The following is a 24,036-nucleotide window of genomic DNA, read 5'->3' as shown; positions in this document are numbered from 1 at the left end:
AGCTAAGTATATAATCTAAGTATATAATCGAAGCATATAAAATAAGTATATAAGGTAATCATATAGGGTAAGCATAAACGGAAAGTATATATAGAATAAAATTATCAAAAAGCGAATAAAAAATATGATTTGTAAGGAGATGGAACGCCAACACTCTCCATCAAATGGGTCGCCGAATACGGCATTTCTGTTCCGATATTTGGGATTTCGTATTATTTCAAATTATTTCATCTTACGGAGCAGGATACATTGTAAAAACATTAAAATGAAGATTTACAGAAGATTTACACATTACAAGATCCACAGAAATTACATACGTACATGAAATATAAAATGGACACTATATCCTTTTTATCTTCTTCAAATTCGTTAATCTCTTTCCCCACACCTGTAGATAGAAGAAATGCAATGAAAACTGTAGGAGACCGGAATGGGAAATTATATAACCCCATTGTAGCGAACTTGAAATGTTATAAAATACGCGGATCTACAGACATAAATAGGGTGAAGTGAAACAAAAGCTGTTTCATAGGTAATAGGACTGACGCAGGCGCAATCTGTATGATAGAACGATAGATAAAGTAGCGTTATAGTAGCGGAACTACCAGTCGCTATGCGCTTACCCCTGTACGTGAAGTGCTTTTTTGCATTGATTGTTAGCCTGTGTCGTGCATTTTTGCGTAGAGAAAATCGTTGGAAAAAGATTCTACTTGAATTGTCAAACGTATCTGATAGGGACAGTGAGAGAGAAATTTAAGAGAAAATTCAATTTCTCTACGGCAATGAGATGGACGGAAGAGGCGTGATTATTTTTAAATATGTACGCCTATCTTCAATTCATTTAAATAAAAAGGAAGAAACCCGAATTCAGGAAAGAAATATTCGAATAAATTGTTTAATTACTAATTTAATACTTCCCTGTTTTAATCGCTTTTAAAATAAATAGAATTTATAATTAGTATAGGGAGGATAATTTAAAGTTTGAAATTTAATTTGAATTATAAATGTGTCCAAGAGAATTATAACATATTATAAGTTGTAAATGAGCAATCAAACATTGTTTGCAGAATGGATGTAAGTTCACTGGTACCGGCAGGTTTTCAAGCGGGCCAAGTGGATCTGTGCGAGGTCCAGGCTGGTTACAATAAATTCTCCGAAAATTTGCGAAAATTCACGCCGCAGGCTATACAGTGCGCGATCTTTTGCGGTGGCTCTAGATGCAAATATGAAAACTCGAAAGCGTGGCCACCAGTGCATATGGCGATACAGAACATATTTTCGCATTGGTAAGGTCGCGATAAAAATTTATGGAAACCTATTCAAATTTCATTTTTCATATTCGCCGACTCGGGTATAATAAAACACCTGTTTTGTATCCGTATGTCGAACTACAATTTTGCAAATCTGTTCGTTTTTATTTTTATTCCGAAGAGAAATTGAATCGATTAATATCACGACTGTCCATAGACTACCGTGGACAGACGGAATTAATCTGGTCACGGAATCTAATATGTTAGTCGTAAATTTACTTTCTTAAATTTTAATTATAGTAAAATCTCGATTACCAGAATCCTGGAACGATTAATGGAAAATTTGGGGATGTTTATTTGAAAAAAAAAACGTTGGAAAACAAATGTAAAAATTAAAAGAATTTATTTTTCATTCAAATGGTTTTATTCTTGTTTGATATTAATATTTCTAAAACGCTTTGAAATGAATAATTTTTTTTTCATACGAAGATATTTTAACAAAATTATTACGTGAACAGCGTGACATAATAATTATTTTGAAATTAATTAATTTAAAATTAATTTCGAATACCCAAGCTTCTACTGTATTTGTAAACAATATGTTTTGTTTGATTAAATAAAATAATTAGGGAAAATTGTTCATTGAAATCCTATAATATTGATAATAATAATTCGATTGTCTCTTAAATTGATTTTTAAAAAAATTGTAATTATTCCAAAGCAGAAACATCTGTTTGTTTGAATGGAATGATCAGCAGCATTTATTGAAATTCTCTAGTAACGATAATGGATTTTGATTTTCTTCTACATTCTATTTGATCAAATAAAGTGACTAGTGTCATGAATTTGGAGGTTTAGCAACGGATGTAAGGGTCGATAATTCTTCAGGGTGACAGACGACGTACTCGCGATGGCACGGCCGAACACCGCACAGATAATAAAAAAGGACATAATCGCACAGTTTCAAGGGTGGAGTATAAAAACCATAGTAAACCTACAAACGCCTGGCGAGCATGCAAGCTGCGGTGGCCCTCTCGAAGAAAGTGGTTTTACTTATGACCCGAATGTCTTCATGAAACATAGTAGTAGGTATTAGTACATTAAAACAATAGCTCCAATCATAAACACAAAAATAAAAGAAAAACATTGTATCATGTGACCCTGATTAATTAAAATGTACGAATAAAAAATATCAATTACAAAGTTTCCATAAATTGAAAAGTGGAAAAAAGACGACCGATTATTTATATCATTTACTTTTCAATAATTTTTTTGGAAGGAGCGGATATTAACAACTTACACATTTCATAAAAATGTATGAAACTTGATTAATTCGAAAGGTTCATATTTTATTTGAATAAATATCGTACATGGTCGATCATAAGTTACATAGTGTTGAAAAGTACCTCAAAATAAAATTAATATTTAAAATTAATATTTATTTATGATCCAGGTTTTGTACATACAATATTATGTTTTTGTGAAGTGAATTAAATATATAAATATATTTGCCTTCGGTAAAATGGTTCCGATTGTAGTGCGTTATAAATTCTTCTTTATAAAAACGTCAGAGAAAAACTTTTCCCACAGCCCAAGGAATATTCAATTCAGAAAGGGTTAATAGCATGATAAATAGAATGGACAATAAGGGTAATAAAAGCATTAAAATACAAGAGTCACTTGAATAATAATTACATACTTAACCGCGCGACGAGATTGAGTTATACGTAAATGAAGACTAAACTTGTAAAACAGTTTCATAGGAATCAGTGTCGGTTCTGGTGAGGCAGATCGAAGAAGTTTAGCTGTAACATGCAATGCAGCAGAATCGTGTAACCATGCAGACGAAACAAAACTCAATTTCGTTCACATTCATATAAATATTATTTCTCGAATCACATTTCCCTCCCCTTAAATACCAAAAGATGACAATTCCGTAATTACGATTTGGCGATTTGTTGCAGTTTACTATTACAATTTCGCGTTGAAGGACTACGGGGATGCGACCATGAGCAAACTTCTGGATATGGTCAAGGTCGTGGCCTTCGCTGTGCAAGAGGGAAGAGTGGCAATTCATTGTCATGCCGGTAAATCGATTCTTTTCGATAGGCGCACCGACCCAATTTTTATTTTTACACAGTCCCCTTTCGCCAATAAATTGTCTTCGACCTTTGTTCTATTTCTTAATTCAAATTGCAGTCACTATCTTTTTAAATTGATAGGATTGGCGTGGAAGAGTTTATAGGAAGATGTTATCGCGAACAGAAACATTCAGTTTCTGCTATCATCATCGTTTAAATAAGCCTTTTAATTCAAGACAATGAAGTCATCGATGTTTTAAACGTTCCCCTTTTACTTTCACACGCCCACCCTTTATCAACCGACGATTTCTAACCTTTGAATGTATCGATTTAAGCCACGTGTGAGACGCGTTCATCCAGAACGAGACCTGTTTTGGTGCATTGCGTGCTACAACCCGGTGCATCTGAATTTTCGCATTCATTACGATCTTTCTTAAACCTTTAGCTGAGGACCGTAAAAATTATACGTTGTATGGGCTACGTGGAGAAAATAGGTAGCGTAGGAGCGGTCTGTTATTATTCCCAGTTCATATCGAAAAGCTCCATTCGGTTTATAAAACAAGAGAAAAAATTCGTATTATTCTTTAATACTAGAAATATTAGATTCGTCGAAATGTTTATGTATTTGCTAAAAACACGCAGTTGCTTTTAGCGAAATTGATATTCACTTTTACAGGAATGGAACTTTCATTATATATTTATTTATTTTCGTGCAGATCTATATTTATATGTACGCAGCTAAATAAGTGGAATCTAAATAGAAAGCTATACATTTTACGACGAATATTTTATTTCAGATATTTTATGTATCTTTGTATATTATTTTTCATAAATACACAGATATTCGCAGCTAAATTATGATCATCCATAGTGGTGAGCATATAAATATGTATTTTGTTTCCACACTCGTGTAAATATAAACATACCGAAATATAGACGTACCGTGTTTATTTGTAAATTGATATTAATACGTGAAATGCGTACTAAAAGAGCGTTTTGGGGAAAAATATATCTGGATTATATCGACAAAAAATAATTTCAATTAAATTATCAGAAGTATTTATACCCATTTATATAAATATGTATAGCTTCAGCCCTACTGTGGTGCTTTATATTGCAACTAAATAAATTTCTATTTGCAGAATGTTCATATCTCAAACTTGAACTTGTTTCAACAAAGAAAAAGACTTGTAACGTTTCCAGAATAGCTTTGTCATGAAATTGAAATAGGAGATAGTTTTCTGAAATTTATGTTGCATCGTAAATAATATAACGAACACAGCGTACATTACAGGCAGGAGATTTTAGTATTAACACATAAAACAATATCCTGATCCAATGTTAGATAAAACTGTAAAAGTCCTAGCACTCTTTCTTACATGACTAATTCGCTAATTAGATAGAAGCGTGTTCTCTAACCATAAACGTTCGTTAGCTTCAGTTCTTTAACCAAATTTATGGGCACGAATAATAGATAAGTAATGATAAGAAATTGGGGCGTAACATCGAGTCTCTAAAATTTACGTATCGTAACTCCACATGCAAATATTCAACCCTGCAACTTTCTCATAAAAATATTTCACATGTACGAGGCTACAGTGATAGACAAAAGTATTCGTACGGTAAGAATGTAAAAATACGAATAGTAACATTTTCTATATTATTACATATACTCAAATATCACTATGTATTATACACAGACACTTATGGTAAAACAAATGTACACAATTTAATTTTAATTTACTTTAGTTACATTTATTACTCAGTGTTTGTGTATAATATACTTATAATATACAATTGCACGTATTTAAATATGTTTGATATAATATATTGAATATATTTAATAAAATTGATAATATACGAAATATTACTTTTTATTTCTACATACGAATACTTTTGTCTTTCATTATAATATATGACAGTCATATAATTGAATAACTCTTCTGTTTCCATCAAGAGGTTCGGCAACCTCGATGCAACTTGAGCTTGATCGTATCGATCGATTGTTTCCTCGATAACAAGGTCCTGTAGGCCATGCATGTTTAACGATCATAAAAATTACATTTTCTTCATATTCTCCATATTCTTCGCATATGACAAATCGACGCAAGGATAGCTCCTTGTAAAACTACAGGCCTGATCATTACGTACACGAAGGTATCCCATTTCCCATATAACACGATATGCTGTAATTATACGAGAACGTTTTTGTCAGTGAAATAATTTATTTTCCACGGTTCGTTCCATGCACGAAAACGGTTTATCGCCAGGAATATATCGAATTCTTTGATCAACGAATTGCCTGGTTGCGTTGTCAAGCGACGATTTAATTGAATAGTCGAAATTCCACGCGTACCTTGTACGCACGCTCTGCAACTTAATTACGAATCATGGATACGTGTTACGATATCCACGGACATCCACAGACGAAACACAGTTTATGGTTATTATCAAGTGGTTACACGTCGGGCACGTCATAACTCTTGTTAACCCCGGAAACAAGACCGAGTACGATTACGAGTTCCGCTTCCGATTCATGGCTCGAGCACGAGCACGAGCACGTAATTTATTTCCCGAATTAGGCACGATCGATAAGCAGTCCCGACCAATCCTTTAAGGATAAATATTTCATTTGTCCAGGATGATAGCAAAACTCGTGACATTATTAAAAAGTAAACGCTCGAATCAATTGATTTTACAAGCTTATTAATTTCTAAACTGATCCTGTGAAAACTAGAAAATCAGCTTATCACTTGGCAATAATTCGTAATAAATTTTGTAAAATTCTTTTCCTTAAAATTAGAATATCACTTTACCGCGCGTTTGTAACTCGGTAATATTACTGAAAAGTAAATATAGACTTTAGAATTTTTTACATTTTTAAAATAACCACCACACTGCGTTTATATTTATTTCTTATATTTGCTCGTATTTATAATTCTTATGCTAATCGTAATTATATTTTTATTAGTTTATCATGATATTTTATTTATGTTTCCATTGTAACAGATTCAAAGCTTTAATTAACATGGATTTGGTTTAGTACAGGTTCTAAACTGATCCTGTGAAAACTAGAAAATCAACTTATCACCTGGCAATAATTCGTAATAAATTTTGTAAAAATCTTTTCCTTAAAATTGGAATATCACTTTACCGCGCGTTTGTAACTCGGTAATATTACTGAAAAGTAAATGTGGACTTTAGAATTTTTTACATTTCTAAAATAACCACCACACTGCGTTTATATTTATTTCTTATATTTGCTCGTATTTATAATTCTTATACTAATTGTAATTATATTTTTATTAGTTTTTCATTATATTTTATTTCTGTTTCTATTGGAACAGATTCAAAGCTTTAATTAACATGGATTTGGGTTAGTACAGGTTCCAAAAATAAAATATGGAAATTTCTGAATCTCCACCAAGCGATTAATCATACATAGTTTAGACAAGTTTAAAGGACATGTACCTTTTTCAGGGCTGGGCAGAACTGGGGTTCTGATCGCGTGCTACCTTATTTACAGTCTTCGTGTGCGGGCCAACGATGCCATACGATTTGTTCGTATGAAGCGGCCGTGCGCGATACAGACGCGAGGACAAATTCTCTGCATCCAAGAATTCGAGCACTTTGTGCTTCCACAGATGATAGTTTTCCCTTTGAATAGCGCAATAGGCGATCGTAAGCCTTGCAGCCTGCAATCGCATCTGAAAAAGCAGCACAACGTACTACATGGATACGAGCAACGTACATTCAAATACGTTCCAAAGGTTCTTTTATGCATTGCAAGAATCACAGACGTCTTATGTCAATATCATAAATATGCGAATTCATAGATTATACAAATTTACATTTGAATATCGTACGACCAGACTATTTGGTAGTAACGTTTTGTATTAATGTTTTATCCTATTTTTGTTACGGCATATTACTCATCGACTTAATTTATATAAATAAATTAATACATGAGTCACACTAAGAATCGCTATATTGTTCTTAGTTACTCATTTACAAACACACTAGGCATAAATAAAATATGTAATGTTTATGATCAATACAGAGGCAGTCTAACTTTATCGTTCTAAGATACTAAGTGAAAATATTATTTTTCTGGATTAACAGCACCTTATAATAAAATAATACTTGAACTTGATGATGAACTTGATATTTAACAAATAGATACTAATAAACAATCAAGAACATTGATGGATTTGGCATAAGACGACATATCGAACGAACAACCAAATGATTCTAATTAATCCTATTAAATTTCTCCAATAAATTATTTTTTAGATCGTATTCACAATTTGTGAACGAATCCTCGAATTGTGCGATTGTCAAGAGGACAATTCTCCGTGTGAAATCAAGTACACTATTTCCAGTACATGTTTCACGAGAAAATTTATATCTCACGCTTTGGAAAAGTTTAGAGATAACAAAGGAAATATTAAACACTCTTACTCATGGGCTGACTCGCTCGCCGATTCTTACGACTGCTCCAGTAAGAAGTTAAATGAAAACTAAACTTCAAATAGTCAAATAAATTAGAAATATTTAATAATTTACACGAATTTTCTAATTGTCCACTATCCAGGTACGACGAAAGCGTGTGCAAGTGGTAGCCAAGCATCTTCAAGGGGAACATCCGATGATATTGGAAGATTGAGCGACGTATTTTGTACATCTCCGGACAGTCCATCCTACGATTCAGCTTTTCCAGGTGCTTCATACTAAAATAGAATCATTAAATTAGCATAAAATTTAATTTAGATAAAAAAGAACTCTACCTTTTTATAGTGTTGGATGACAACTACGTGGACGACGTCCTCGGTGATGGAATTCATGGTCAGGATCTCGTAGATAACGACTGTTACAAAGAAATTCAATCTCACATGAACTTAAAAGCTGCTGCTCAAAATGCAGCTCTGGAAACCGTGAACACCGACGAAGCAATCAGAGCTCTGATCAAAGACACCGCCAGTTTATCTGATAAGACGAAGAAACGTCTTCAGGGTTATCAGGTTGAAGGATCGTTTTTATTTCGAATCAAGATATTCAGTGTCGAGGAAGTGAATTGTCTTGTGATAATTTTCAGATGGATCTAAATCATAGATCTACGGCGTGGCAGAGGCTTCAGATGGAAACTGACTTGTATATCCTGTCAGGATTATTATTTGAATGGCTGGAGACATTGAAACATCCTTTGCTGGACGTCGATAGTTTGAGTTATATCGTCGTCTGGAATTCGAAACCTCAAAGATGCCTGGAAAAATTGCATAACCCTAATCGATATTTGTTGGAATACCTCCTACGATTTATTAGTCGTTTGAGGCCGATGACACCTGAGAGTCAAAGCTTGATAACGAAGAGGTTCATGGCTGCGCTCACGCAACAGAGTATATGGATCAAGAACTCGTTTTATCCTTCCAGTAAATATTAAAAAAAGAAAAAAGATTTCTATATTTTAGTTTTCTTATATCGACTCCTCTAGGTTTTTCGTAGATTGCGGGTGTTTATGCAAATTAGGTATATTCTTATGAAACGGTAAAAAAGAAAATGGTAATTCAGCAAGAAGTTTCATTTATTAAATTTTAACACGAATACTCTACTTTGCGTATCGTAAATATCTTTGAATAATACGAGCATCTTGTGCATTTTTGCATTTCGAAATTTCCCATAAGACCGTAAGAATCTACAGTCTGATCATTAGGAAAGAACAATTATGTGTAACGCAATATGTATATGATGGAATTCCTTCACACTCTGTAAAAAAATTCTTGTTTTAAATGACTTTTATTATTACGTAGAAGTACAAAGTTTGCTGTATCCATATGAAATAAAACAATCGTTGTTTCCGATAATAACAACCTTCGTGGGTTAAATGATCTTATGATATAAGAGTAGTATTCTTTGGACTAATATCGTGCTATCGTGTTTCTGAATCGATTTTTCTGCATTGAACCGGCAATTACAATAAGGAAGATCTTATTTAGAAATGCCGTTCGCGTGTAATTTTATACCACTCGGTTGTTAAACGCGACATTATTGTTCTTTCTAGAAAGGGGACTTTCCATGCACCATGAATGATATCTAAAAATATATTCTCAACTATCGGCTCGGTAAACGAAAGAGAGGATATTGCATTTCTCTTGTTTGCTTGCCACTTTAATCCTATGCTATTTGCAAACAATGTAGGTGCTTGACAAAGGAGGAACTACTTATAAACTCGACTGCCAACACAAAATGAATAAGTATCCTCCGTTGGTGATTGTTTCATATTTCATGAAGGCATGACCATTTCCCGTGAACCAGTTGGCATAAGTATTCATTGTTGTCCAGCGTGCACATCACACAACTATCGCCAGAAATATTGATTGGTCGAGCATGTCACATTGTTCTATTTATATTATCAATAATCGTGATTTATATGTGGTAGGACTCGTATCACGAGAGACCTAGATGTCACGATTCTATCTAATCTCGTACTTTAGTTCCGGTCTCTGAATCGAATAAATAAATTATTTTATCATCGTGTAATTTATATTAATATCGTTGTATTGTAGACAGAAATTTTCCGAAGCTACGACGAGGCACGGCAGCGAAATTGAACGAATTTTTCATTAGGATGATGATCTTGATAGAGGAAGTAAACACGCAAGAGATGGAAAAACCATCGTGGACTTCGAAATTGGATTTGGCGTCTAGTCAATTGGAAGAAATGGGGACAGAAGCAGCGAATGAAAAATTTAGTTAGAGCAAGAATAAATGAACGAAGAGTGTCGAGGATCTTGTTTAAGATGATCGTAGAATAGCGTCTATAGCAGTCGATTTATAATATTTATTTTTACAATGTTCTATGATTAATCGTACAAAGTACTCGAATAAAGGAAAATATTTTAGTAGTAACAAGTATTTTGTCTCTTATTTATAATTTCAGTGGCAAGATATCGGAAGTTGTAAATCATTATATATTCAAATAATGTACAAATGTTTTCCTCATCGAGAGAGATGTCTTCGCACTTTCAATTTGCATGAATACAAATTTTTATATACTTTATAGCAACAATATTCTTTTAATTTAACGTACAAGTTAGTTTCGTAACGAGGAAATAAAGACCAGATTTCTATATAGCCGTTTACCCTTTAATTAAATACCTGTCAACAATTTACTTGCTTAATGTTCTGTAATTTTACACAAATAAATCTTTAATACTTTTTTACATATTTTACTTTATGCTATGTTGGTATATTATATATTATCTCATACCTTATTATGATACGATATTGACCAAAGTTAAAAAAGACTTCTCTTTGCCAGTACCGACGAGAATGAAATGGATCAATGTTACCAGCAGAGAGCAACGTAAATCAACAGATGGTAACAAATTTACCGAGAAATAAAAAAGATAAAAATATTTGTATTGTAACGAAATATGATAATATTATGATAGTATTAACAAGTGATTTGAATTCCATAATCATAAGTTAACATACAGTAATAAATAACGTCAGCTCGTTTAAAGAAACTTATGCGAAGAAACTGACTGAAAGGAGATTACAATATTTGACGAAAGAATTTAATGGATTACTAATTGTTTGCAATTCTTTTATTTAAATATGACAAACAAGGAATTCGGAAACAAACAGTTTAGACAGCTTTGGATCCTCATGTTCACGAATTGCTGTTTTATTAAGTATGTATATTCTTTTCAAGACGATTCTATTAGATAAAGACTTAATTCTAAAGCTTAATTCGAGCTAGAAAATGCGATTTCTTAAGTGTTCTATTTACAGTATGATATAAGTCCTTCTGTGATCTAAACACATATAATCGTAGACACATTAATTTACGTGTATAAATCTTGACGTACCTAACAAGATCATATCTTTCTTTTTCCCTTTGTAAGCATATACAAACGATGTCAGTCTTATACAAAGAAAGTACAGTGAAAATGATAACTCTCGTTACTTACAATTACGACTACTTATAAATCGATAAATTGCTATCTCGCTACCTTTTTTTTATTGAAAAAAAAGGTCGATGAAACAGTTCAGAGATTGGTTTTCTTTTAGTAACACATTTAATTTCTCGGTAAAATCGGTACATTTTTACAAGGCAACTTATTATACAATACTTAATAAAATAAATCCAGACAGATAGGGTTTCCTAGAAATTTTTAAATGAGCTAAAGAGCACGGATCTTTGCAGATTTCTTTTTTTTCCTTTTTTTTTTATAAAGAACTTCCTCGTTTTTCATACGGCACAGGATAATACTGAACAATTCGAAAAATCGTTCGAGGAACACAAGAAAGTTCTAAACTCGAACGCGTTTCCTGTATACGTCGTTTTTTCATACTTTTCCCACTTTTTTCTTCTTCTATTAAAAAATAGATTTTTCTTCGCATGTCCCAATGATCCAAGTAATTTCCATTCGGCCATGTGTTTTTCGCGGAAATTTTAAGTGAACACACGCAATGGGGAACACTTTATAAAACAATGATTTCAATTCGCGAATTGATTTTTTGTAGAAAATAGCGATACCGTATTCTTTTCTTTTTTTTTTTTTTTTATATATATAACTACTATATAAAGCGTTCGAATCTATACGAAAGAAACATTCAGCGAACGAAAATATCGATTCAGCACTGTTCACTCGATACCTTTAATTTGATATGATCGCGCTGGTTCGTCATTACTTCGTAACACAACGAACGCGACGTAAGATTCATCTTTTTCATTCATCGACGTAAAAAAACAAAGAAATATAAATCGCTAGGCGAAGTATTATCTGGCCGATAAAATGTGAAGATCTCGATGAACCAGTGAATATAGTAACGCTAAATCCCGTCTTTCCTACGCCCGTACAAAAAAATTCGAACATTCGTTAATTCATTTTACTTTACAGACCTATTCGAAATATACAACAAACATAACAGGGAACGTTTAAACATGTACAATATAGAATTATTCGTAAGGTAACAGCGGCTACTATACATAAAAAAAGAAACATTCGTGAAATGAAATAATCACGATCTTCGTGCTACGTGAATCGACTTTAAATAACTTCGTATCTATACGAAATCGATCGATCAAACGTCCTCCATCTTTTCATAAATATTCTTTGTTCTTTTCTTCTTTTTTCTCTCTCTCCTTTTATTCCGCTTGCCCATTCATCTTTTATTCGCGACACGACCAATCGTGATACGATAAAACGAGAAAGTGTCTTCTGTCCGAGCTGCCAGCTCGTGAGAATCAACGGTCGTCGTTTTTTTCTTTGTTTTTCACTTTTCTTTCTTTTCTTCGGAAATTCGTGACTTTAAAAATAAAAATTAAATGCAGCCGGGAGATACGCGCAACGCATTGTACGTGTGTATAGTGTGTTGTGTTCCTTCGTGTGTGTATTTATAATTATATTTATATTTATATATATAGACTTTTATATAGCACACTATCGATAAACTCATTCATTCGCAGAGTGACGCAATATTCGCAAATCCCTAATGCCTCGACAAAGTTCCATTTTTCTTCCAACTATTTACAGGAGAGTCTTTCTATGTTATATCGTGTCCTTAAATCCATTATACACAATACATGTAGTCTTAGATTAGTAATAGTAGCATTACGTGAAAGCGAGCCCAAAACGGCACCGGTCATACGCGATACATTTCACTTTCTCCATGAACACTTTTCTCTTATAAACGTCTTTTCTTTTTCACTGTTTCCCTATTACATTTTCTCTTATTTTTCACTAACGTCTTCGTTTTCTTTGGCATCCAATGTTCGATGACGCACGCGACAACTACACACACTCGCATACACGCTCGTTCCACGCTTGATCCCTTTCTCTCTCTAATCAGAATGTCTGATTACTCGCGAACGAGAGTTACGGATGTCGAAAGATGATGGATTCGGATTAGAATAGAAAATCGAAGGATGTCTCGTACAGGGGAATTATTATGAAATAATACGCGTGGGCGAAACTTAACTTTGTCCTAAAAGCTAACTATGTTACATGAGGAATGGACAGAGTATCTAACACGCAGGAATGAACGAATCAACGAATTGCAAAGAAGAAAAAAAAAAGAAAGAAGAAAGAAAGAAACTATTATCGCGACTACTGTGTCTCGTTTAATTTCCAGATAATCGAGCGACACGATCGATGAGTTTGAAATAAATTGAACGAATTTTATTCATAGCTAATAAAAAATTGACATACTTCTCGCTGTGCTAATATTACTAATTAGAGTCGATCTAATATGGACGTCTCGAGAATAATATCTTTCTAACGGAAATAAAACGGTAAAGATATCAGAAAGACAATATCGATCGATGGGATTTTTACGATTATTGTCGCTCGATAAATGCTGAGAACGATCGAACTTCCCCCCCCCTCCCCCTACCCTATTTTTTTTTCTCGCGATTCTTCGTCACTGACACGCTAAACACAAATCGCCACAGCGACTCAGGAAGAGTCTCTTACGTCGAGCAATTAATACCCTGACAATGTAACGAATCCCCGATTCTTCTAAACCTATCTACACGTTCCCGGGAACGAATTAATTTACAAAAATATTACAAACAAACGTATAGACCATCCGTGTATATATGGCTACAGGTCGAACGGAATAATATCACACACACGATCGTCTCCCGGTCGCTGCGGCGCGATTAAAAACGGCACGCACGATTTTTACATACATTTAGTGGCGTCAACGACCATTGAAATAATAAATTAGATTCGATAGCAGGCGACTCGCCAACGAGTTGCCTTCGGCAAAAATTTCTTTTCGTACCGACCTGAGCACGCTTTCGTTTAAACTTCTGTGTTTATGTATATGTATATGCGCGTGTGTGTTTGTGAGTGTGAACGTGTATGTATCCAGGGGCTCGAAGATCGACGAGTAACGGCCCCCCAAACATTTATTTTCCTCGTTCTTTCGATTTTTGGACGCGACAGTTACCGTCCAGGAAAATTGGACGCAGTCCCATTTCCTAAAAATTCGGAACCGAGCATGATTACGCGGGTTTAGGCAAAGGTTAAGGTTCAATGAGGGTTTGTCTCAAGGATCTGTTGGATAGAAAACGGAGAACAGGGCCATCGACATCTAATTTCCTTATAATTTCCGAGATACGTATACGTATTAATATATGTATATGTATATGCATACATGGTAATTTAATTTATTTATAAGTGCGTCCACACACGGCATCCGCTTTCTTCATTTTTTTTGCTTTTTTTTTTATTATTATTATCCCATCATTTTTCGTTTGCCCCCTCGATCGTCCTCGATCTCGTTTATTAAACTTTCTTCGTCGCTCGATCGATTTTTTATTTAATTTATTTTATTTTCAATCACTCGTTATTTATCCCTTGAAAGGTCCGAACGATGAAATATCTAATGGGTAAAATGATGAAAATCGTTAGCACGAGCGTGTACGTTCTATCTCGACGTCTATGATCGTCGATCGTTTACGACACTACTTACATTTAATTTCCCCTAAACTATACAGTGATTAGCAACAGAGCAGCGAACGAGTACGCCGGGACCGCGGCCGTGTTTCATACTCGGCACACGTTTTTCTTAAGCTTAGGTTGTCTGATATAAGGGAAAGTACCTTTTCCTTTAGAATCACGTCGGAGGACTTTTGATACTCGCGAAATTCCTAATTTACCACGAACGATATATTTAAGACTAAAGCGTCAGTCACTCCCGCGCGTACCCAGAACACTGCTATCACCACAGCTTCGTTATTTATTCCTTAAACTTAATTCCAGCCTTCTCTATCTGTTCGCCATTCTTATTATTATCTTTGAGACGTTCTGCGTGTTCCATTCAACGCGTCTTTTTTATTTCTTCTCCTTTTTTTTTTTTTTTTTTTTTGTAATAGTTCGTGCAAGAAATTTCGACTAAGTCAAGCGTGATTTCTCCCATAAAGAGTAGTTCTTTACGTGATCTGTCTTTTTAATTTTAAAATTAATTTTTATTCGATCAGGATGGATCTACTATATCTTCGAATTGGTCCAAAAAGTAGATAGACGCGATTAGTACACGCAGAAACGCAGTCGTACACGTAAGCACCGGCGCGATAACGAAAGTAGAAAACGAGCGAGGACTACTCGGGGACTATAGATAGCACTGTCTTCCCTCTTTTCTTTTTCTCGTGTGTTCGTTAAAGAATTATCGATTAACATTATCCGCCGAGACGCTATGAGCGAGATCGCGGATGCAATTCGTTTCTTTTCGCCCTTATTCGGTTTACTGGCTAATGCAATGTACACGAAGGAGAAAGAGAGAGAGAGAGAGAGAGAGAGAGAGAGAGAGAGAGAGAGAGAAAGAGAGAGAGAGAGTGTTATATGTATATATATTTTATATATATATATATATATATATGTATATAGAGATATATACGCGGTTCCGAAATGAAACGGAATTGAAGAACAGAAAATACAATCGTTGTTCGCAATTGCTTGAGTAAGGATATGGATCGAATGATCGCGCCGCCTATATCACGATATTCGCCGATTCTCGTTTCGACGTTTCGTCGCGATCGATCACGCACACAGTAGTAGTACGTTTCATATTCTTTAATATTTTTTTATTCTTTCTTCCTCTTTTGCCTTTACCTTTAAAGGGCCGCTCGATAAAACGTATCACGGCCTTGGATATGATAAATGGGGATTCTCTTACGAAGGAGGAGTGGAGGGCTGGGTGGTCCTAGGGGCCTTCATCGTCTTCTTCGGAGTCTTCCTCTTCTTCTTCTTCTTCTTCTTCTTCGTCTACGTCAATTTTTTCTTCTTCTTCACTTCTTCGTACGCCTTCCTTTTTCCTTCTTCGTTCATCTTACATATTATTATTATTATTAGTATTATTATTATTATTCGCGCCTCTGGCTTCCCTGGTCTTGGCCATCGATCGACGAGGAAGAGAAGCTACTTCTTCTCGTTCTTCCATCACGATCGTACTTCGACGCGACAGCTCGAACCTATTCGTTCCTCGAGGAACGATACTACGCCTCGATCTGATCTTCCGGGGTCATTATGTCGGGCGCCATCGACAGGTCCTCGGCCATGTCTTCGTCCTGTCCTGAATCGTGCCCGTGACTCTCGGGATACTCCCTCTCGTCCACCTGATCCTCTTCACCCTCTTGCTCCGTCGGCGCGTCAACCAGCTCTCGTTTTATTAATCTCGTGAGCTTGCCCCCCTCCGGGCTCTGGCCCTCCTGCTTTATGTGCACGGCTGGTTCATCCAACGGTGACCTGTCGATTTTGCGGAGAAACTGCTCGGTTACGTGTGCCGACACCATCTTCCTCGGGACGCTATCTTTTTTGGAAGCTGTCTTTTTGGTTAGCAGGATCGGGTTTGGGGTTTTTTCATCTTCGGCTTTTTACGTTAACGCGACTGGATGAAATGTTTTTCGGCTGTTTGGTATTACGAGGTTTGTGTAACGCGTTAGAAAGGAGATTTACAAGGTAGTTAGTAGGAAAATAATTGGTTAACATGGAATTACGTTGATTACGTGCCTTATGAGACTTAGGTACTTTTACGAGCCAGTGCGATATTGCCAATATGATGAAGAATGTCAAGTACACAAGTTAGCAAGTCTCTTTTTAATTGAAACGTTCTATCTACCAAATCGAACAAAATCAAAGTATTATCTTTCTTGTTATATTTCTTGAGCCACCTTTGGGTATCTTTAGTCAATTAAAAATCTTCAAGAACAGTAAGTAAGGACGTATAGAACAGGTGAAACAGTGCGTCAACACATTTAAGGGGGGCTGTATACATGTGAAAATCAATTTTGAATTTTCTTTTTTCCACTATGGTAAGTGTTGAGCGAGAAGTTACAAAATTCCACGAGTACGAGTATTGCAATTGCAAAATGAAATTTATCTAACAAGGTTCGATATCGCGTATATTAACGCATCGTTGATTTACTAAACCACAAATAATTGATTTCCAGTGAAATTGGTACGACAGCAGATTATGTCTTATGTATTTCCATTACTAATAATCGAAAAGAAACCTTTTATTTCATTTATCCAAGAAAGACATTAGTAGTTACTAATATCACAAGACAAAATTATTCTGTGTTCTTAAGATTTTGTCATGGATATGTTGTCTAAAAATTCGCAAATATTCGTTCATTTATGAACGATAATTTAGAAGGAACGGAGTAGAAATAGTGATTCGGCACGTTGGAAAGAGGAACGTAAACTTTGCACGTTAAAGACTCACTCACATTAGATCGTTATGGGCTAACACGTGCTCCTTATCGGGACTCGTTGTCGTCGACGTGCACATCGAGTTGTTTAGAAATCCCATATTAGAGTCCCCGAGTGCCGCCTGGAAATACTCAAATTGCATTAGATGGTTAGTCACGAATATTCCGTTCCTTTACCTAATCGTTGAAACTACGAAAGATACGTTATGTCATGTATTGAATTCAATTAATCCACGTTAATTTAACGAAAAAAAAGGAATTGCTTGTATTTTTTAGACAGTTACCTGGAGATTGGCATTTAATGCGTCACCGTACATTGTCGGGCTGTGCGTCAGGGTTGGACTTTTTGACGGGACACCCCTACATATCGAGAGAGAAAATTTCTATTAGTAATCGTCGAGATTCGCCTATCGATAGTTTCCTGAAATAGAAACGCGTGTATATAAGCACGTTTTTCTTAAATATATATATATATATTTTTTATTAAAGTTTGTGTCGATGTATACGGGTGGAATAAATTTCTTTTCTCGAGAATTTAAAGGTTTCAGGTCAAGGGTTAAGGGTACGGGGATACGGGGCGGGTAAAGATAGAGCTTGTGTGTACAATGTGTGCACGTGTGATCGAGTTTCAATATGTAAAGGTATAATAGAAAGAGAAAGAGAAATAGAGAAAATGGAAAGTGAGAAAGAGAGAAGTATAATATGAAAAAATGTACACACGTATATATAATATATAGTAAAAATGTGATAAAAAAAGAATGAAAAAGAGAGTTCGAAAACCCTTACCTATTTACCGGTTACGTTCCTCACTCGTCCAACGATCGGCTCGGTTGAGATTGAGCGAGGTTAAGATAAAAAATATAGAGGAAAATTGTGAAAAATGGCGCTCCCGTTTCGTTATATCATATATAACCTTTCCTCTAATTAGAAATAAATTATACATCGACTTTTTTATCGTACGAAACGACGTCGTTGCTTGTAAACGGCTCTCAGGCTTACCTGTGCTTACCCTTTTATAGTTTCCACCGAAATCCTTTGTCAAAGTTCAGGCATCGAGTGCCGACCGAGAAACATGATACTTCTTCCAAACAACGAATGTCGAATGGAAGAAGTAGGCTTTCTCTTGCAAACGATAAAGCGATAAAAAAATATATTCCAAGTGGATTCGACAGATATCACGTTTATTCGAAGTTCAAGCACGATGTGACGATTGCAAGAGAGATTGGTTGCATGCGAAGAAAAATACAGAAAGAATCAAAAGAATGCCTAGAGCCGTTTATCAAGTGACCAAGAGCGCAGTAAGTAAAGAGAAGAAAGTTGTAGTAGTAGAGTAGAGTGAAAGAGAAGAAAGAAGTAATATAGTAGTAGTAGAGAGGAAAAGTTGGAAGTGTGTAAGAGAGTATATAAAAAGAGAGAAATAGAAAATACGTTAAAAAATGTTTAAAAAGATGATGATTAAAACAGTAGAGAAAAATTACCGGAAGTTGCAAAGTTAGTACGTTAACGGTGAGGTACCTTGAGTTAGAAGAGAGTGGTCGTAGCGATGAATGGAGAATTCCGTATCATCCGAGATATCTTTTTTTTTTTGCAGTTTGTGACGCTTAATTTACACAATTTACACATGCGCGAGTAGCCCTGACACACATTATCAGTCACACCGAAAACCATTCTCACGTTGAAAAAGCGTTCTAAAGGCGGAACAGAAATAGAGAAAACGGTGAACGCCGTAACAGAGATAGAGAGACAGAGGCATTAAAAAATAAACTAAACACATACTTCAACAACGCCTCCTCTCATTAAACGCTAATTAAAAAAGAAAATGACGCAAAAGCGCTTCACCTTCCCTTTACGAACTCTATCGTCAACTTATTTGCGCTATCTATTACTACGCTACAGCCTGTTTCTTTGAAAATAGCGAAACACGAAAAGAAAAAAGAACAGAAAAAAAAGAAGAAGTAGAAGAAAAAACCCAAAACGATACAACAAACGCTTCGTTCACGCACGGTCGTTGCGAACGAACGAAACAAAAAAAGGAAAAAAAATGAAAGGAAATTAATGGCGATGCCGTATCGTAAACCAGCTTGTACAGCGAAACAGAGGGAGAAAAATCTGAAAATGAAGGGTAACGAAACGTTTATCCACGCAAACACTTTCACATTCTCCCAAGACACTGCAAACGCCACTACGTAAGCACCATACAATTATAAGCACAGTGTTTTTTTTTTATCAGTGGTAAGGATAGTCTTACGGGGGATTCTTTTTCTTTTTTTCTGTATTTTTTCTTATTCTTTTTTTTTTTTTTTGTTTTAATTCTTATGGGAACGAATATTAGGATCCTTGATTATCCATGCGAGCAACCACTAAACACATCAGAGATCCTGCAGCACGGACCAATCGTCCTGTGGCTGGGCTCCTGCAGGATCGTCCAGGATTTAAGCTCTCTCGGGTGTGCTAGAGCCTCGGGCTACGGTACTAGTGAGACGTATACGGGGATGTACTATATGAGGGCTGTTTTGGACGTCACAAGCAGAGGTGCGCAGATTTAAACGTTAACAAGCACCAGCTGTAAATTTTAATTGGACGAAAGCTTGCCTGCCCCCTTGCGTTTACATTGGACGCAACCGACATTCCTTCCTCTTTTTCATTCGTTCCAAATTACCCAAGAAGGTTACATTACGCGTTAATAAAACATTCTTGTTCCAGTCTATGGTACATTGCGCACCTCTGATGAAGATCAAGGAAGGTTTGAACGGGTACTACTTATCCTTAGGTTTCTGAGGAGACGGATATCTAAGGGCGTTCGAGGCAGGCATGATGCGGAATTCGTTTCCTAGGGATTGGATAAACTGCTTACAGCCACTCCCTGCTGCCTTGGAAGTCATTTTCCAACGAGTTATATTCGAAATTCCAATGTAGAGGATTGCACGAAGAGCGCGGTAACTGCTAAGTAAGTAGAATGAGCCACTTTGCGTCAGACAGGACGTACAATTTATTCACGAACGATATACTTTCCTATAATTCTAGTTTCACGCGAATAACTTCCAACGTTATTAAAGTAGAAATGAATCTTTTGTTTCTTATTTTTTCTATTGTGTAACAGATAATAGAAGATAATGCGAATGGTCGTTTGATTGGCGATTGAACGACAAAGGCAGCAGGTTCGAGAGGGCGTTTAGTGGTTCGTTCATGTAGGCAACGACCAAGCGAAAACGTCCCGGTCGCCGCGTTACAAGAGAATACCGCGGTAAGGTCAGAACGTCGCGCCAACCAGCCAGCAGAATTCTAAAAAGTGGTAGTGCTTACTGTGCGGAGAGGTGGGGTGGAGTGGGTGATGGGGTTGGGTCATATTTCCTGGGGCGGCCGCGGGACAGATGCCGCCGCTTTACGAACTCGGCGTCGTCCACCATCCAGAATGACCCGAAGTCGTCCTCATAGCGCACAAAACACTTGTGCAATGATAGATTGGTGCGGATCGCGTTCTGTATACACAGACAAGACCACCAAGAAATAGAGAAAAAGAGAGTAAAAAAGATAAAGGTTGTTTCTGCTTGTTGCTGTTGAAACTTATTTCGTTTGGTTTTTGGTTACGTTTCCTTCCCTTTCTAGCTTCTACTTTTTTTTTCGTTTCGATTTTCCTTTTGTCTTTCGTTTTTTCTTTTTTTTTTTTTGGTAATTATTCTGCTGAGCTCTACGCTCTTCTCCTTTCTGCGTACGTTCTTAAAGCGTCTAACGAAAAACGTTGCCCTCGAGTGGCACGACCGTTTCTCGAACGTAAAACGATCGCGACTCTCGATCTCATGCACGTGTCGTATTATCTCGTAAAAACGTAAGACGAGATCACGAACCGTTAATAGCTCGTAATTAGCCTCGTCGTCCTCTCCTACCCAGTAGGGATTCGATGATCGAGCAAGGCCCCCGACTCGATCGAATCCCGGCGTCCCAGAGAATAACAAAGACAGCACAGACTCGCAAAGAAGGGGGTAGAGAATAAAAAAACAAACGTAAAGTAATATACGTAGTAAGACGATTTTCCTCTCACTACCTGACCAAGTGCAATTCAGCGGTTCTCACTCTGCACTGGCATATCCCGCATCCGGCTTCCGGGTATTCGAGACTAGACTCGGGCCAGAGAGACTTTGGCCCTGCCAATTCTCGGTCGGTTAGTCGCTGCAAAGCCCACATGCTTGTTAAAAAGCACACACCACGGTTTTCTACGGTACTCTTTCACACAAGAGCAAAATGAAGTCGGCCACATTCGCACAATCACTCCCGTCTGCTCCTTTCCTCCTCCTTCTCCTCCACCTCATCGTCGAATTTCACGATCTTCGAACACACATCCTTTCAACACGTTCTCACACTTCATACTGACGGCTACCATCGCACACGAGAGACGGGCAAGTAAAAAAAATCACACGCACGAGGGACCAAACACAATACAAAGCTAATTTCCCGAGTACAATTCGTGAAAAAGAATTATATCTTTCTATTTTTCCTATTCGTGAATGAGGATTTTGTCGAGAAACTGAGTTTATAAGAGGAAAAGAACATTCGTATTTTTTAATCATTCAATTTTAGAAGATCAAAGTTTCCGCGCGTTCTATGAAATACGCGAAATTTGGTATGTGCGTTGGTTTTTTAGAAGAATGAAATTTGAACGATTGTATCTCGGGAAGCACGATGTTAGCAGAGACAGACGTACGGACAAACGACGCAAGCGAATTACAGATAATACAGATTATCATGGCGTACACAGGTGTATGAGAAAAAAGAAATGGTTTATATATACACACACGCACACAAATCTATACGTATGAGAAATGCGCACGCATGAGGTACACAAAAGGTCTGGAAACATACCTACAGATACACTAGGTATATACGTATTTAAAAAAGTGAGGATAGGGCACGATATGTAGGTAATCAAGAAATATATATATCGTACACAGATAAACAAATGCACAGAAGAGCGTGCGTGTATGTGCGTATACATACATATGAGGCTTGCGCACGCACGCGTTATGCGAGCGTACACAGATTAAAAAAACCTTATTAATATGTATATATATAAATAGCTATGAAAAATACGTGAATATATATGTAAAAGAAGCTAGATATATAAATATGTATACATATAAAAAATAGAATATTAAACACTATTAAATATTTATAAATGTATATATATAGAAATATCGATATATATATATAATGTATATATATAAAAATGTATAAAAAGACGTATATTAATATATATATATAAAAGTTAAAAAGATAGTAAAAAACTTGACAAGTATAAACATGAATGGGCGTGGGAAAATGGGGTTAGCGGTACGAGTATGTAATTAGAGAGTAAAAGCGAATAAGTGAGAGAGTATTGTATAAATATATCTATATAAATATCTATATAAATATGTAAAAAGACAGAAGACAGAAGAATATTTAGAAATATAAAAATATATATATTATTATATTAAAAAACAAAGAGGGGGGAACACAAGGGACGTAAGGAGAAGAAGATATAAAGAGACAGGATGCGACCGAGGCCGATTATTTCGGATTGTGGTCTGAAACCGGTTTTTGTTGTTGGTAGAACCATTTTGAGAGGGGGTACCAAGGGGGAAGATTATTATAATGAATATATCGATAGAAAAAGATAGAAAAAGATAAATAAGATATATATATAATATATGTCGTAAATATATATATAGAGGTAAATAGAACTATAGAGACGTAGTAAAGAGTATAAAAAACGCGGCAGTAGAATTTTTTTTGTCGGTGGGACGGGGGCAACGTACCCGGTCGTGCTGCAAGCGCGTTGAGGACGTCTCTTGTAAAACTCCACTTCGTCCACCGTCCATACGGCGCCTTTCACGTTTTCGACTCGCATGAAACATTTGTGGAGAGACAGGTTGTGTCGCACTGCGTTCTATACAAAATAATACACAGACTAAATAAGCAACGCAAAAAACGAACGAAGCCAACTCAATCGCGAGGCCGGCTGTCGATCGGGGAACACGATTCGATGGCGTGTAATTTTTCTGTATCTTTTTTGGCTTTTCTTTTCTTTTTTTTTTTTGTTGTATACAGGCGGCATTCCGTCATCCCCGGCGTCGGATGACGACGACGACGACGACGACGACGACGACGACGACGACGACGACGAAGACAACGATGGCGACGATGACGACGATGATGATGGTGATACAACCGATACACGCTGAGATGAGACGAGGATGGATGAGATTTTCTTATCTGTCTCGGAGAAGGTAAAGGATTACGAGACTCTTTCTCTATTATCTCTGTTGGCTCTGATTTAGACAAGCTATATCGTGTCTTTTTGTGAAGGAACATGTCTATATCTTGCAGGCTATCACTTTAATACACTCCGACTGTAATAATTGGCAGGAATAATAATACGCGCTAATAGAAAATAAAATCGTGGAAAATTTAAAGTGGCAGCCTGTCTCTAACTTGAATTTTAAGA

The 24,036-nt window shown here is 36.1% G+C and overlaps 2 protein-coding genes across 22 annotated transcripts in view; one reads left to right on the top strand and one right to left on the bottom strand.

The window, feature by feature from the left end:
• Positions 1–583: 583 nt before the first annotated feature.
• LOC126922543 (protein tyrosine phosphatase domain-containing protein 1-like) lies at positions 584–10,241 on the top strand. 2 transcript variants are annotated; one of them, XM_050735236.1, is made up of 10 exons: positions 584–820; positions 1,068–1,286; positions 2,139–2,335; positions 3,215–3,337; positions 6,812–7,101; positions 7,625–7,832; positions 7,926–8,051; positions 8,129–8,352; positions 8,427–8,760; positions 9,895–10,241. In XM_050735236.1, the coding sequence occupies exons 2-10, from the start codon at positions 1,069–1,071 to the stop codon at positions 10,083–10,085; spliced, it is 1,911 nt and encodes a 636-aa protein (XP_050591193.1). In that variant the 5' UTR covers positions 584–820; position 1,068; the 3' UTR covers positions 10,086–10,241. The 2 variants fall into 2 exon arrangements, with proteins under 2 accessions (XP_050591193.1, XP_050591192.1); XM_050735235.1 differs by having other exon boundaries at positions 599–627.
• A 682-nt stretch (positions 10,242–10,923) lies between these two features.
• LOC126922525 (forkhead box protein P1-like) overlaps positions 10,924–24,036 on the bottom strand; it is a 216,907-nt gene continuing 203,794 nt past the window's right edge. For 14 of the 20 annotated variants that reach the window (XM_050735179.1, XM_050735167.1, XM_050735170.1 and 11 more), the window contains 4 exons: positions 20,859–21,034; positions 17,840–17,915; positions 17,574–17,686; positions 10,924–16,590 (listed from right to left, as the gene is read on the bottom strand). In XM_050735179.1, coding sequence (XP_050591136.1) covers positions 16,341–16,590; positions 17,574–17,686; positions 17,840–17,915; positions 20,859–21,034 — 615 coding nt within the window. In that variant the 3' untranslated portion in view covers positions 10,924–16,340. Of the gene's footprint in view, positions 16,591–17,573; positions 17,687–17,839; positions 17,916–20,858; positions 21,035–23,347; positions 23,479–24,036 lie in introns of all 20 variants that reach the window. The other 6 variants (XM_050735175.1, XM_050735172.1, XM_050735174.1 and 3 more) reach the window with 3 other exon arrangements.

Source organism: Bombus affinis, chromosome 12 (genome assembly GCF_024516045.1).
Source record: "Bombus affinis isolate iyBomAffi1 chromosome 12, iyBomAffi1.2, whole genome shotgun sequence".
Taxonomy (NCBI): domain Eukaryota; kingdom Metazoa; phylum Arthropoda; class Insecta; order Hymenoptera; family Apidae; genus Bombus; species Bombus affinis.
This window is presented reverse-complemented; position numbering and strand designations above follow the sequence as displayed.

Excerpts from the sequence above, each read along its gene's own strand:
- LOC126922543 (XM_050735235.1), top strand. Across the intron at positions 1,287-2,138 it reads CAGAACATATTTTCGCATTG|GGTGACAGACGACGTACTCG; the intron begins GTAAGGTCGCGA and ends ATAATTCTTCAG. Across the intron at positions 8,761-9,894 it reads GAACTCGTTTTATCCTTCCA|ACAGAAATTTTCCGAAGCTA; the intron begins GTAAATATTAAA and ends GTTGTATTGTAG.